General features: G+C 36.9%; 3 protein-coding genes across 4 annotated transcripts in view; all 3 read right to left on the reverse strand.

Moving 5' to 3' along the window:
- Positions 1-13,185, reverse strand: part of LOC134825350 (nuclear transport factor 2-like) — a 78,808-nt gene that overhangs the window by 56,578 nt on the left and 9,045 nt on the right. The window lies entirely within an intron of this gene.
- Positions 1-13,185, reverse strand: part of LOC134825349 (uncharacterized) — a 61,723-nt gene that overhangs the window by 20,678 nt on the left and 27,860 nt on the right. The window lies entirely within an intron of this gene.
- Positions 6,275-12,970, reverse strand: LOC134825348 (integrin beta-6-like). The gene is made up of 15 exons (XM_063837531.1): positions 12,887-12,970; positions 11,048-11,212; positions 10,810-10,888; positions 10,430-10,545; positions 10,127-10,204; positions 9,694-9,790; positions 9,224-9,325; positions 8,949-9,080; positions 8,568-8,681; positions 8,266-8,391; positions 7,985-8,052; positions 7,533-7,686; positions 7,203-7,303; positions 6,840-6,910; positions 6,275-6,670 (listed from the first exon to the last, which is right to left on the reverse strand). The coding sequence occupies exons 2-14, from the start codon at positions 11,198-11,200 to the stop codon at positions 6,845-6,847; spliced, it is 1,386 nt and encodes a 461-aa protein (XP_063693601.1). The 5' UTR covers positions 11,201-11,212; positions 12,887-12,970; the 3' UTR covers positions 6,275-6,670; positions 6,840-6,844.

Raw genomic sequence — 13,185 nt, forward strand, 5'->3', positions numbered from 1 at the left:
CTTTATATTTACTTCAAGGCCCATGGAGTTACAGAAGTCAGATAGAATGTTGATATTGACTTGCAAGGCCTTGGGACTTAGAGCAAGAAGGACAAGATCGTCAGCCCAGAGCAGATGTGATATTAGAACGTCAGCAAGAACTGGATAATCACCAACAGATTTCAGAAGAGATGACAAGTTATTAATATAGATTTTAAAAAGGTCTGGTGATAGGGGGTGTCCTTGCTCCGTTCCTTTGCCAATATCAATTTTAGGGGACAAGAGTTTGGAGATTTTTATATGAGCAATTGAGTTTTTGTACATATCACTTAAGCAGTTAAAGAAGTTACCGGTAATTCCAAGGCATGTTATTTTGTGCAGAAGAAGGTCCCTACATACAGTGTCAAAGGCCTTTCTTAGATCAACAAAGCATGCATAGAGACGAGCTTTTTTAACTTTAGTGTATTTATCAATGACTGTCTTAAGGGTGAAAACGTGATCATTAGTTTGAGCACCCTTCGAGAAACCGAGCTGTTCTTTTGGATCAGGACAGTAGAGCTTTTTGAAGTATAACAGACGTTCAAGTAAAATGCTAGAGAACAGCTTACCCATACAACTGCCAACTGCTATTGCTCTGTAATTGTCTGGGCTGAAGGGGTTGCCTGATTTGTAGATAGGAGTGATAATACTGGTATGCCATGGATAGTAACCTGAGACCAGAGAGTGGTTGAACGTTTTGAGGATGACTTGGAGACAAAGCGGAGTTAGGCTCTGAAGCATTTCGTTTGAGATCAAGTCATTTGAGCAACTTTTACCCTTTTTGAGCTTTTTGATTGCAGAAGATAGTTCGGGTTCAGATATGAGCTTGTTTAGGATATCCAGATCTGGTGGTTCAGGGTAATGATTGTGATTGTGGTGAGTGGGATCGGGCTCCTGGTCTGGTTTCTTATAGACGGATGCAAAGAAATCATGAAAGCTAGCTAGATCGAATTTGTCTAGTAGGGGGCTAGTGTCATGTTCTTGTTTAAGCCTTTTAAATTTTTTCCAGTCAAGAATATGACCCTCTTCAATAGCTTCATTTAACTTCCTAAGAAAAGATAATTTCTTACTGTTAACAAGATTACTGTGCTTATTGCGCTGCTTGTAATATTCACGTCTGAGAATATTGTTGCAGTGCTTACTACCTAGCCGGTTTGCTAGCCTATTCAGGTTTCGCCTCGAGGAGTTGATTTGTGGGTCAAACCATTTCTTGTGGGCGGAAGTTTTAGGAGGTTTTTTCACTTTTAACGCTATATCAGCAGCACTGTGGAGACAGTTAGTAATTGCATCGTTCAGTTCATGATTGCCCTCCAAGGTGCTGCTAAATTCGTTTGCTGCAATGTTTTCCAGGTTACTAACAATTTCGGGCGAGTTAAGGGCTGTTTTAAATAGTGAGTGAGAGGTGTTGCTGTCCCACTTATAGCCACAAGGAAAATTAGAAAAGTCTGGGAGCTGGAAGTTGGCAACAAATGGTTCAAATGTGGTAAGTTTCAAGACTAATGGACAATGGTCAGAGTATGATGTAAACTCCTTCACTTGGAGAGAGTTTACATGATCCCTTGCCCATGAGGTGATTACGAAATAGTCAACCACACTGCTCCCATTGTATTTGTGACAGGTCATTTTTCCAGTGGTATCCCCGAGGGTACGGCCATTAAGAATTTTGAGTTGGTTATTAATAACCATGTCAAGAAAATGTTGGCAGTGGGGTTCAGATATAGTTAGGTCAGAGTTGTTTCTGGGTTCTTCGATGTCATGTTCAAGTCCAATGTCATTGTAAATGTCATGCATGGCAGGTGCATTACAAGAGAGGATATAGTCTGGGAGTTTTCCAGTTCTTGCATTTGCATCGCCACACATGATAACCTCTCCCTTTTGACGTAGTCTGATACAGATGGAGTCAAGAGCGGAGAAAGTATTAGCAATATAGTCTGGATTTTTTTTGACATAGGACGAATATGCAGGGCTAATATAGTAACATACTAAAAATAGGTCAAAATCAAGCTTAAAAAAGTTTTTGTCAAGTTTGACAACAATAATATCGTCAGATTCGCTACAAGGCACACAAGAAACACCTTTTCTTAAATCATTTTCAGCAAGAATGCAGACCCCTCCTGAGCGAGAATTTTTGCGGTTGCTATTAAAAGAAAGGTATCCTTCAATCTTAACTTGTTTCTTTGTTTCTTGGAGACACAGAATGTTAGCTTGATTGAGGATTGAAAGAAATTCTTTATTTTCAAATTTGTTAGACCCATCTCCTGTGCTGTCCTGAATGTTCCAGGACATTACAGCGAGTTGATCTCGTATGGCTTGTTTTTTATTGAATTTCATGGTTATTCTAACGCTCTGTGGGGGGCTGCTTTCTATAGGATCTCATACTAAAGGCACGGTATAGGCCAAGTTTGATATTCATACAGAGTTTTTTTAGACCATACTCTGAGACATGAAGTTGGTCTTCCTTCAGAGGGTCAGGAGAGTCTTCAGATGACTCAGCAGCAGAGATGGCTCGGGAGAAGTTTCCAGCGTTGTTTACTATATATATACAGGGTGGGCCAAAAGTCAGTACCCATACATTGGGTCTTATACCTCAGCTCCGCCGTGTTTTATCATTTATATTTGTTTCTTTGCAGTAAAATTTACTCCTTATCACACGTAATCATGAATAAACTTGTAATGCTTCATATCTCGGTTATCTGTTGCTACACTGTACACGTTGTATAACTCTCGTGAACGCCGGCCACGCGCGATCAAAAAATTTTGCAACGTGTATCAAGTTATTTGAATTTTTTTAGAACAAATGTAATTCGAAATATGGCCAAACTGCAAACACAATCCAATAAAATTTAGCTCGAATCTCGATCCGATTTGCTACACGTTGTATATTTGTAGTGCGATGCATTACTGGTCCGCGCCGCACATCAAATAATTATTTTACTAGCAACCACAGTAGATCGGCAAAATGTTAAATGCACCACTGGGCCTCGCCGAGCTGCGAAGGATTGACAATTGACATTGTAAATCAAGTAATTGTATATCCTCTCTCGTGTTAACGGGTGATACTCGTAAAATATCTGTTCCATATATTGGACCGTCGACGAGTCCAACTCGGCCCGGCGCGCGTCCTGGTAGGTTGTAAACTTGAAACTTGTACATTGTAGCGCGATGCACTACTGGGTCGCGCGCGCATCAAATAATGCTTCTCGCAACCACATGCAGATCGGCGAGATGCGAAGGATTGACATCGTGAATCAAGTTGTAAACCTACAACTCTCGTGTTCTAGGTTTATAACCTACCATGACCAAAACGCGCGCCGAGTTCGACTCGTCGGTCCTCCCGTAATATTTGGAACAAATATTTTACGAGTATCACCCGTTAACTGATCATGATCTCACAAAGCGTGCACTGATCCGGCCAGCCGGCCCCGGATCAAAAGCAAAAAAGGAATTGCAGCGTGTGCGTGTCAAGATTCGATTATCCAAACTTGTATCACGTGGTGACCCCCACGGTCGCTTCACTGTAGAGTTTCGACGATACAGGGGGAGCCGCGCACTCGTGCGCGGCGGGTCATACATTACCTGGGGACCTCAGGCTATTATGTTCATAAACAATAGCTAGATTCGGCGGAATGACAGGCTGAGCGCGGCCCAGTAAGTATACACAGGGCTATGTTGTATGTGAAGACTTTTAGACTTGTATCCAGTATCTAATCATGTCGTGACTTCCATGATCGTCGTTTCACTATACTATACTACGTCGTTTATACGATACAGGGGGAGCCGCGCACTCGTGCGCGGCGGTTGAGTCGGGTCATCTTACTATATATAAAGCGAGACGATATATATATATATATATATATATTTTGTAGCTGTACTCCTACACATTAAAAGTCGGTGTTGATTAGATCTTCGAAATAAGTCTTTGCATCATTTTATTAAACATCGTTATCTGAGATAAAATTGTTCTAAAAGCAACTGGAATATTCACAAATCTTTAAAATAACTTACAAACTAGGAAAGGAAAACAAGTCTTAGGAAGACGTACAAAACTATGTGACTTAAAACGGTACAAAACTAAAATATACTGAGTAATAATCAAACGAAAATAATATATATATATATGGATCCGTGCCATTTTACTGACACCACTGCATCAACTTTAACGCGACTTTCCGCAAAAACCGTAAAAGATATACAACTGAAACTTTTTTGACTGGGTCAAATGCTTTATTGGCCTTCAAATCAGCATGAAAAAATAAAAAATTGGCCAAGGAAAAGGAGTTTTAGAGCCCAAAATTTGGACCCCCAAGTGGTGTCAAAAACACAAATTAAATAGGTAATAATTATTTTAGTCTCTTGAGTCTTGTCACCATTTTAGGGTTATACGGGTTCCTGCTAGTATTGATTCACGATGTCAATCCTTCGCATCTCGCCGATCTGCTGTGGTTGCGAGAAGCATTATTGGATGCGCGCGCGCGACCCAGTAGTGCATCGCGCTACAACTGCTAGTACAATTAACGTATGACAATATTAGACAAGTTTGACATTTGGAGGACTTCGCCGCCTCGGCGCGCCTTCGACGCGCTTCGCAGAGCAACGATTTCGATGGGTTGACATCGTCAATCAAGTTTGACATCTACTCTCACAGAAGCTCGAAAAGAGCGCCGCACATTAACATTGGGAATGGCGTGCATTGTCTCACGTCGTGACCCTCATTTCTCAGATCGTCCGATCCTGATTGTTATTCCATTTAATAATGGCATGGCAAAAGCCACGATACAGCCGCTCACTCGCATGCGCGGCGGGCCTACAATGTGAGGCAAGGCGTGCCAGTATAGGTAACATCGCCCTTAGCATATAATTACAGCATACAGGCAATTTTCGCATCGCATGTAATAAATGCTGCATTTTACTTGAAAGTTTCAATCGAAAGGTAATTTCAGTATTATCTTAATATCTTAACATGTAATTGAAATTGTGTTATCAGTTTGAGTTATGAACTTTAAGAGACTTTGTTTCTTCTTCAGAAGTTAGAACGGGTCAATCATAATACAAAGCGTAAAACAACAATAAAATACCATATTTTATCAATCAATATGTCACACGATTCCGTCCGTTCGAATAGGGGAAATACTGCAGCTTCATGTTTTAAAGAAAGACTGGCCTAATTTTTCTGATTAATTGGGCGGCATATTTGCATCAAATAATATAAAATTGATCATTGTGGAAATGGAATCATCATTGTGGAATTTAACACTGGAATTTAGCACGTAAACATCAGAAATCATACTACTTTAACGCTTGAAATAATAACTGATTAATAATACTGCAGATTTCATTTTACTGTTTCGATTCATACTTTCAGTTAACTTTATTGTTTATGATGTTAAAGAAATAAAAACATTACTTATCAGTCATACCCCAGAAAAAATAGCACTTAAAACCTAAGAAAAATTGTGTTAAGTTTTCATGTATTGTGCATGACTACATGACTACATGACGTACGTATGTACATATTATTATAAATTTACTTTTACCAATAATTGAATAGTTGTAAATGATGCAGGTATTCAAATGGAGGAAAGTAACAGTACAAAACTGATAAACCTCCCGAGTCCCGTATACTGCATGCCATCAATGCTATCCAATCATAATTAGGATGTATATATTAGAGTTTAAGTTCTACAAAATGTTGCACATGACTAGTATTATAACACACTTCAGCCTAAACTTCCAAACAGAACGTCAAATCTAACCAAGATAAAAATGTGTAGATAAAAATGTAAAAGCTGATCAAGTTTAATTTTTCACTGTGAAAATTAAAAGATAAATGTTTAAACATTTTCGATAATCTGCAACGGAAAATGTAAACTAAAAGGACAATTAAAAGGTATTAAAAAATTAAGAATAATACAATAAATTAGATGCAGACTTTCAAATCAAACCCAAGATTTGTTATAAAACTCAAACGAATCTAGTTATGTCCGAAAATGTCTAGATATCAAATTAAAAGTTCAAATATGTCCGTTTACAGTCAGAAAAAATACTGCCCGCAAGGTATTATGAGTGCAACCCTGAAAAGAGAAAAAACGTACTCTAAGAAAATCAGAAACTACCAGGAGGGACTGAATTGTTATTTTGTGCTAAGTGAATCATACAGGTGGATCATACAGTGTCCAAAGTGGGAATAACAGTCTCAATTTAGACAGTCTCAATTTAGACAGTCTCACTTAAGACAGTCTCACTTAAGAAAGTCTCACTTTAGACAGTCTCACTTTAGACAGTCTCACTTTAGACAGTCTAACTTTAGACTGCAGTATTGAAGCTTTGGTTTTCAGGCGCTTACAATTCACATTCCCTCAAGGTAACTTGCCTCATTTTCGAAATCTTCGAAATAGAGCCAGCTGCAGCAGCAACCAATGGATCATTTCTAACTTTTAATGATATTCTTTAATAATATTCTTTAATAATACTGTAAATATTAAGTAAAATTGTACAAAATTCAAACAACATGACTCGTATCCTACAATGGTCGTATTTACAATGTCTTTCTGTAGGATCTTTCTCTCGGCAGTATCGTATTTACATGGTACAACAGTGCGGGACACTCTTTTCTTCGTCGTATTTACTTGCTTTACTTTGATAATAATAGATTCTGTGGGAAATCTTTAATTAATATAATTATAAGGAAAATAAATATTGTTAATAATAGCGATAAACATATATGTTTTTTGTTATTTCTCTTATTAAACAATGTCTGAATGTTTAAGTAAAGTAAGTATCAATTTACAATTAATAAATTTAATAATTATTTATAAATTTACCTATACTACATCTTTCTTGCTATAGGGTTATCAACGTATGTTATAGGAGAGTTATACAGCGGCGATTGCGTCTGAAACGGAGTGTCATTAAATCAACGTTACGGTTAAATATGTTATAATATGTTATAATATGTTATAATATATGTTATAATATATTATTGTTTCATAGATAAGGGGTTTAAAAGACAAAAGTTGTCATCTAATTCGGACTGGGTGAAACGCTTCTTGAAGGAGTCGTTTTATAGAGAGTCACTTTATTGGTATAACGTAGTCCTCAAACAAGGAGGAAAGTCCGAAAAGAATTATTAAAATATCTTTAAAATAATAATGTAATTTTCAAAATATCACAAATTTGAAACTTACAGAAGCGAATTTGGTATTCTCCATGTCTTCGATGAATTTCTTGTATTCTTGTTTGTCTTTGTACATAACCACACACTTCCAACAGCAAATAATGATTATACCTGTTAATTTGTTAATATGTTTAAATTAGGGAAGATTAAAAATGGTAATAATTACGAGAGCACCATGCACCATGTGGCTTTACGTTTCTGTTTCATGACCACGACCTTTAAAAAAACATGCCCTTTCACTTTCAGCTTTCAACCCTTGATTTCAAATTCCAATTCACGAAATTAATTAAAAATTAAATACCACCCCCCCCCCCCCCCCCCCCCCTTAATTAAAGCTTACCCATGAGAATGATAGCTAACATGACGCCCACAATAACCCAGATTATGTTGATGGGCCCACAGTCAGGATCGTTGTTGATGTAGAGAAGTTGACGAGTTGTTTGTATCTCTTCTGGAGCTTGCGCGTAGTAATACTCGTACAGACAGCCATCTTTCTGCAAACAATAATTTCTACAAACCTACCATTTCTAGAGTTTCAATACAGTTAATTTCTACAAATCTACCATTTCTAGAGTTAATTTCTACAAATCTACCATTTCTAGAGTTTCAATATAAGTTATAAAGTTGCACGAATTCTTCGCGAGAGTATGTCCCATATTTCCACTATTCGTGGACAACTACAACTTTAAAATTAAAATAAATGAATTTTCCGCTGATTCAAGTTCAAGAATTAAAAGAAAGGGCGAGGAAAAGAGAGAAAAATAGCCTATCTGTGAAGTTGAAATTACAAACCTCGAAGTCACACCATTGTTCCTCACTGTCCGGCGTTTCCCTCTCATCAGTTAAATAAATGTTCAGAGCTGAAGGAGGTCAAATTATATCCAAATTGTATTTCAGTTTTATTTCATTTATTTAAAAAAACGAAATTTGTTAAGTGTATTTGATTTTAGTGCGGCTGATAATAATGTAACAGATAAGATAAAATCCAAATTTAGTTATCGATGTGGAGTCGCGTATAATCCAAAAGGTGTGCTGTTACCCGACCCCTAGCAACTATAAAATACCTCACTCACCAATATCACAAGCATCACAGTCCTCGGCGTTTTTTCCAGCGGTGTCGCTGTCTCCGACTACACATAGAACACATTCCTCGAATTCCGTACACTTGTCACAAAACTCACACTGCTGACAGAACTTTCCTGGAGGGAAAATACAATTTCAAATTATTGTTTAGCAGGGTCGTGGTCTATTATAATGGCATGGACGTTCCCCTGCAGTACACTGATCGATAAATTCTTGACTTAAACTGTTCAGAAAATGTTAAATTTTGTGTGTTAAATGTGTTTAAATGTGTTCAAATGTGTTAAATATTTACCAGAGTAGTTATCCTCGCACTCGCATTTACCACAGTTGCAAGTACCATGACCGTCGCACTCAAACCCGTTAAACATGCAAGTCTCCGTGTTAGTTGTACACTCACACTTGTCTCCTGAAGTTAAATACTATTTAGTGAGCGAAATGAAATGAAACGAAACGAAATGAAATGAAATGAAATGAAATGAAATGAAACGAAATGAAATGAAATGAAATGAAATGAAATGAAATGAAATGAAATGAAATGAAATGAAATGAAATGAAATGAAATGAAATGAAATGAAATGAAATGAAATGAAATGATGACTCATGTAGGAAATATTCGACTCTCAATCTGCTTGTACAATCTTTGAGTATTATACAAAGAAATAAGGGCTATTACCTGTCCATCCCTCCTCGCATACACACACGGATTTATCGGTACCCTCTGGACACATACAGTTACCATTACCACTGCAATCACAATGTCGCTCTGCTTCGTTGTTACACTGGCAGAACGGGCCGTAGTTGGGCGCTGAAATGGAGAGGCAATTTAGAATATTCAATGTAGAATGTAGAGGTGACTGTTTACTTTATTATCATCTCACCATGTTGAGTTTCTGATAGAGGGAACTCATTATTTCGTTTCAAGCTCACAAAGCTCAATAAAATACTCACGTATACAGTCACACTCGCCACATCGACATTTTCCTTTGGACGGACCGCCACAAATTCGACCGTCAGGGGTCATCTTACACATGGTCTGATTACCGAGGTTACCTAGGTGGGAAGAGTGGAGTTAACAGGTTAACAATTTTAACAATGAGTGGAGTTAACATTCTCAACATTCTCAACATTTTATCATGATTTTTACTGCTTTATCATTAGTAAGTTCGGAATTATATCGGTATTTTATAAATTTGCAGAAGGTTCATAATTACATGATAACAGTAATTTAAAAAATGTTAAATGCTGTGTGTAAAGGTATCTAGATGTTTAAAAGGTTTAAAACTAAACACTTATATTTCTAGGGATATAAGGAGGACTGGAAAAGGTTCAGCAATCTAACAATTTTCAGCAATCTAATAATATAATCAGTAATTATTATTGGTAATAATTTAATAATATAATTACTAATTAGTAATTACCGTCAGGGCAGTTACAAAGATCATCACTCCACCCATCATTACACACACAGGCTCCACACTGTTCCACCCCGTTACCAGAACATACACCCTCTGTTACCTGGGTAAATTTAAATAGGATTACGGTTAAAAGGACATATTGACAGAGTACAGCTATGTAATGCGGATTTTAAATTATCTGGCCAAAAATCTGTAAAATGTTTTGCGTCGTGGTTTGTGTCGAAGGTTTGTGTCGTGTGATCCATTGATTGTACAGAAGAAATGTGGACCAAGTTTCAAAGTCTGTGTCTTCTTTTCCGACCGTTGCAAAACTTTACCCAAAACATTTGTGGCTTTTTGTTGAACGATGTACGATTAATATAGGTAATCGTTATATTATATGATTATAATTTGTATAATACATGATTTTGTTTACTAATACTGGTATAATATTTACCTCAGTTGAAGCACATTCACATTCACAGAGAGTATCTAAGTTCAGTGTAAGTCGACCAAAACCTGTGAACTCTATCGTCTGAAGAATCAAGCTGTTATTCCAGTTATTTTATTAATCAATCAATTCATCGATGTAACAGTATATTGTATAGCAGCTTGATTCGTGAATCAGAACAGATGGCAAAAATCGGTAAAGAGTTTTCTTGTAATCAAATCTAATTAAAAAACGCTATAATTTATCAAATTCACAAATCGACTCCATAACGAAAGTAAGAACGTTGAAAATTAAATCGTGGTTCCTCACCAATTCCTTCTGCGCAGAAAAACATTCATCAGCTGTTACAGTAAATTCGAATTGAGCATGTTCATCAATACCAACATCAGCACAGTCACCGTTAGTAACACCTTCGTAATCATTTCCTGAAAAAAATTTGTTCTATTTGACGGAATAAATGGACGACTGTGTGGAATGATGTGTACCTTCTCTGTTTTGAGATTAGGCCATCCTCGGAAGATAAATATTTTGTATCCACACAAAATAATCTACACGCAAAATAAGTGAAAAAACTATATTTATTAGTTAAAATTATTATTATAGTTAAAAACTATATAATTACACAACACCTCTGAATTAAAAATGGATAAAAAAGTTCTTTGAATGAATAAAAATGTTCCTTCACTTACGGGGACATTTAGCGACATGTTCAACATTAACACCAGAGATTGACTCCGTAAGTCTGGGGGATATCTTTGAACTGATATTCTGAAACACAAGTGTTTAACGATTTTACTGAAGGAATGAGGCGTTACGTTAACAATCGTCAATCTTGATAAAACATTTGAGAATCGGGACCAGATTAAATTTATTGATAAGAAAGGTAAAAGTAACTTTGCAAGGATAAACTGGTTATAGAAAACTCACCCTGTACTCTGAAACAATAAGATCGACCAAGTTAGAGGAATCACCAGACAGTTCACCCACACTACCGTAAGGGAAGAATGCTCTCAGCTCTCGGTACAGATCCAGTACTTTGCTGGTCACACCGAAAATTGGAATCATCTGATTCTCTACCATCTTTTTTACCACCTAATCGATTAATCATTGGTTAATGAAGTCATTATTGTTTGTTATTGCTGCTAATCAGTTACAATCTTTTATTCTAGCTTTTGCAACATTTTAATTGCTCTCTTATCGGTAGTGTTATCTCAACTTGCTGTTACACCGACACGTCGTGCTGTACGCCTTGGCTTTTGTAAAATGGATTTTTCCGTCGAACATCTGAACAGATTTGAAAAGGAGCTATCGTCAGCGATGAATGAGATTTTGAAGATGTCAAAAGCACAAAGCGTTACAGAACTGAATCATGCGAGATTAATGGCTGTAAATAAAGATCCCTTGGCTACTGCAGTTGAAAATCTTTCTAAGCTAATGACTAGTAATCTTGAACTTTGTAAATGTGCAGCCAGTACGATAGACAAACTTAAATCAGATCAGCTGAACTATCAGAAAGACCAGATTAAACAGCAACAGGAGCAACTCGACTCTTTTAAAACAACTGTTCATACCGAGATGAAGACAGCGTGGAGCGATATCGTGAAGAAGAACTGCGAGACAACTACAAGTACTCCGTCGATCAACAGTATAAAAACAGCTGTGAAAACCGTAGTTGAAGACGACATCCGTAGTAAGAATTTCATTATCTACAGTGTACCGGAGAATTATTCCCCTGATCCACTTAGTGGCAGAAGAAGTGATCGAATTGATTTGGGAATCCTCAGGGTGTGATCCTAAAGTTGTGGCAGCAAATTCTATCGGGACTAAAACAACTTCAGGCAGTGGTAAACCGAGACCAATAAAAGTGACATTGGCTTGCGCGGAATCAGTAAAAATGGTTCTTGCTCGAGCAAGAAATCTGAAGAAATCTAAATGTACAGCGTACCACACATGGTACATCACACCTGACAGAAGCAAGGAGGAGAGAGCAGCTCATCAGAAACTTGTTGTCAAAGTAAAGGAAATGATCACTGATGAGCCAACAAAGTATCATTATATTAGAGACGGCAAGATTTTCAGTGTAGATAAGGTTAAGGTGTAACATTCGGTGTTTTTGATATCTACATAATTACTTTGATTTAAATGAGTGTATGGCTCTTATTTATGGCTGTTGCGTGTATTTGTTGATTACGGCTAATAACGAGGAACTTTTAATTGTGAGTTAAAAAACTGCAACCGTGATTGTAACTCAGGTATGTGATGACTTGTGGAGCACACATCGCTGAATAGCAATCGCGAAGCAGGTCTCACCAAGGCTAGGTATATTTAGGGTTTTTTATTTTTCTGAGGACACTTTGCCAGTAGTTTAACTTTTTGGTGTTGTGGTGCTAACGGTACAGTGTTTCAATTTTTATGGGATTATAGTGGTATGTTCCCTATCTTTCTATTTTTTACTATTCTAATGTAATATTTCATATTATATAAACATTAACAGTGTACCAAAAGCTGGTCCCCAAACAAACAAACAACATATTGATCGACTGATTCTTTATTGATCATTGTTCATAATTGAATATTTACTATTCGCAGAAAATTCAAGATCGATAACCGCATGAATAAAGTATTGAGAAGCGTCAATTTTCACGTTATAATTTATTTTTCACCATTTGGTGGTATTTTCAGAAAAATATTAAGTACCACGGACCAGAAACTGAGAAATTGTAAATATAAAAGTATTGTGTTAAGCAGGACACTAGGAAGACTAACCTGATGAATAGAAGGGTAGTCCAATATCTGTTCTTTGGAATAAGTTCTGTTGTCAAGCAACCAACATTCGCCGTCATTTCGCTCAACCTGCGCAGTGATATGGATTTGTGAAGGGGCAAAAGAATGTCGTTACAGTGATCTGGTGCACAGGTAGCTAAGATGGTTCATTTACTCACTACCAATAGTAAACGGGCTCGAACCGCATGGAATTAAAATTTTAAGAAAAATAGAAAATTACAGATAAGCTGATCTTGCCCATGAAAAATGTTAAAGTAATTAATTGTAAAGTTGTAATAATG

The sequence above is a fragment of the Bolinopsis microptera genome, chromosome 13 (assembly GCF_026151205.1).
Source record: "Bolinopsis microptera isolate Bmic1 chromosome 13, MBARI_Bmic_1.0, whole genome shotgun sequence".
NCBI lineage: Eukaryota > Metazoa > Ctenophora > Tentaculata > Lobata > Bolinopsidae > Bolinopsis > Bolinopsis microptera.

Bases quoted from the DNA above. Each gene is read 5' to 3' on its own strand.
- LOC134825348 (XM_063837531.1), bottom strand. From the start codon at position 11,200: ATGGTAGAGAATCAGATGATTCCAATTTTCGGTGTGACCAGCAAAGTA. The intron at 10,546-10,809 runs GTAAGTGAAGGA...AATTTTTTTCAG, and splicing joins ACATGTCGCTAAATGTCCCC to GAAATGATTACGAAGGTGTT. The intron at 8,392-8,567 runs GTAAATATTTAA...TTTTCCCTCCAG, and splicing joins GTGCGAGGATAACTACTCTG to GAAAGTTCTGTCAGCAGTGT.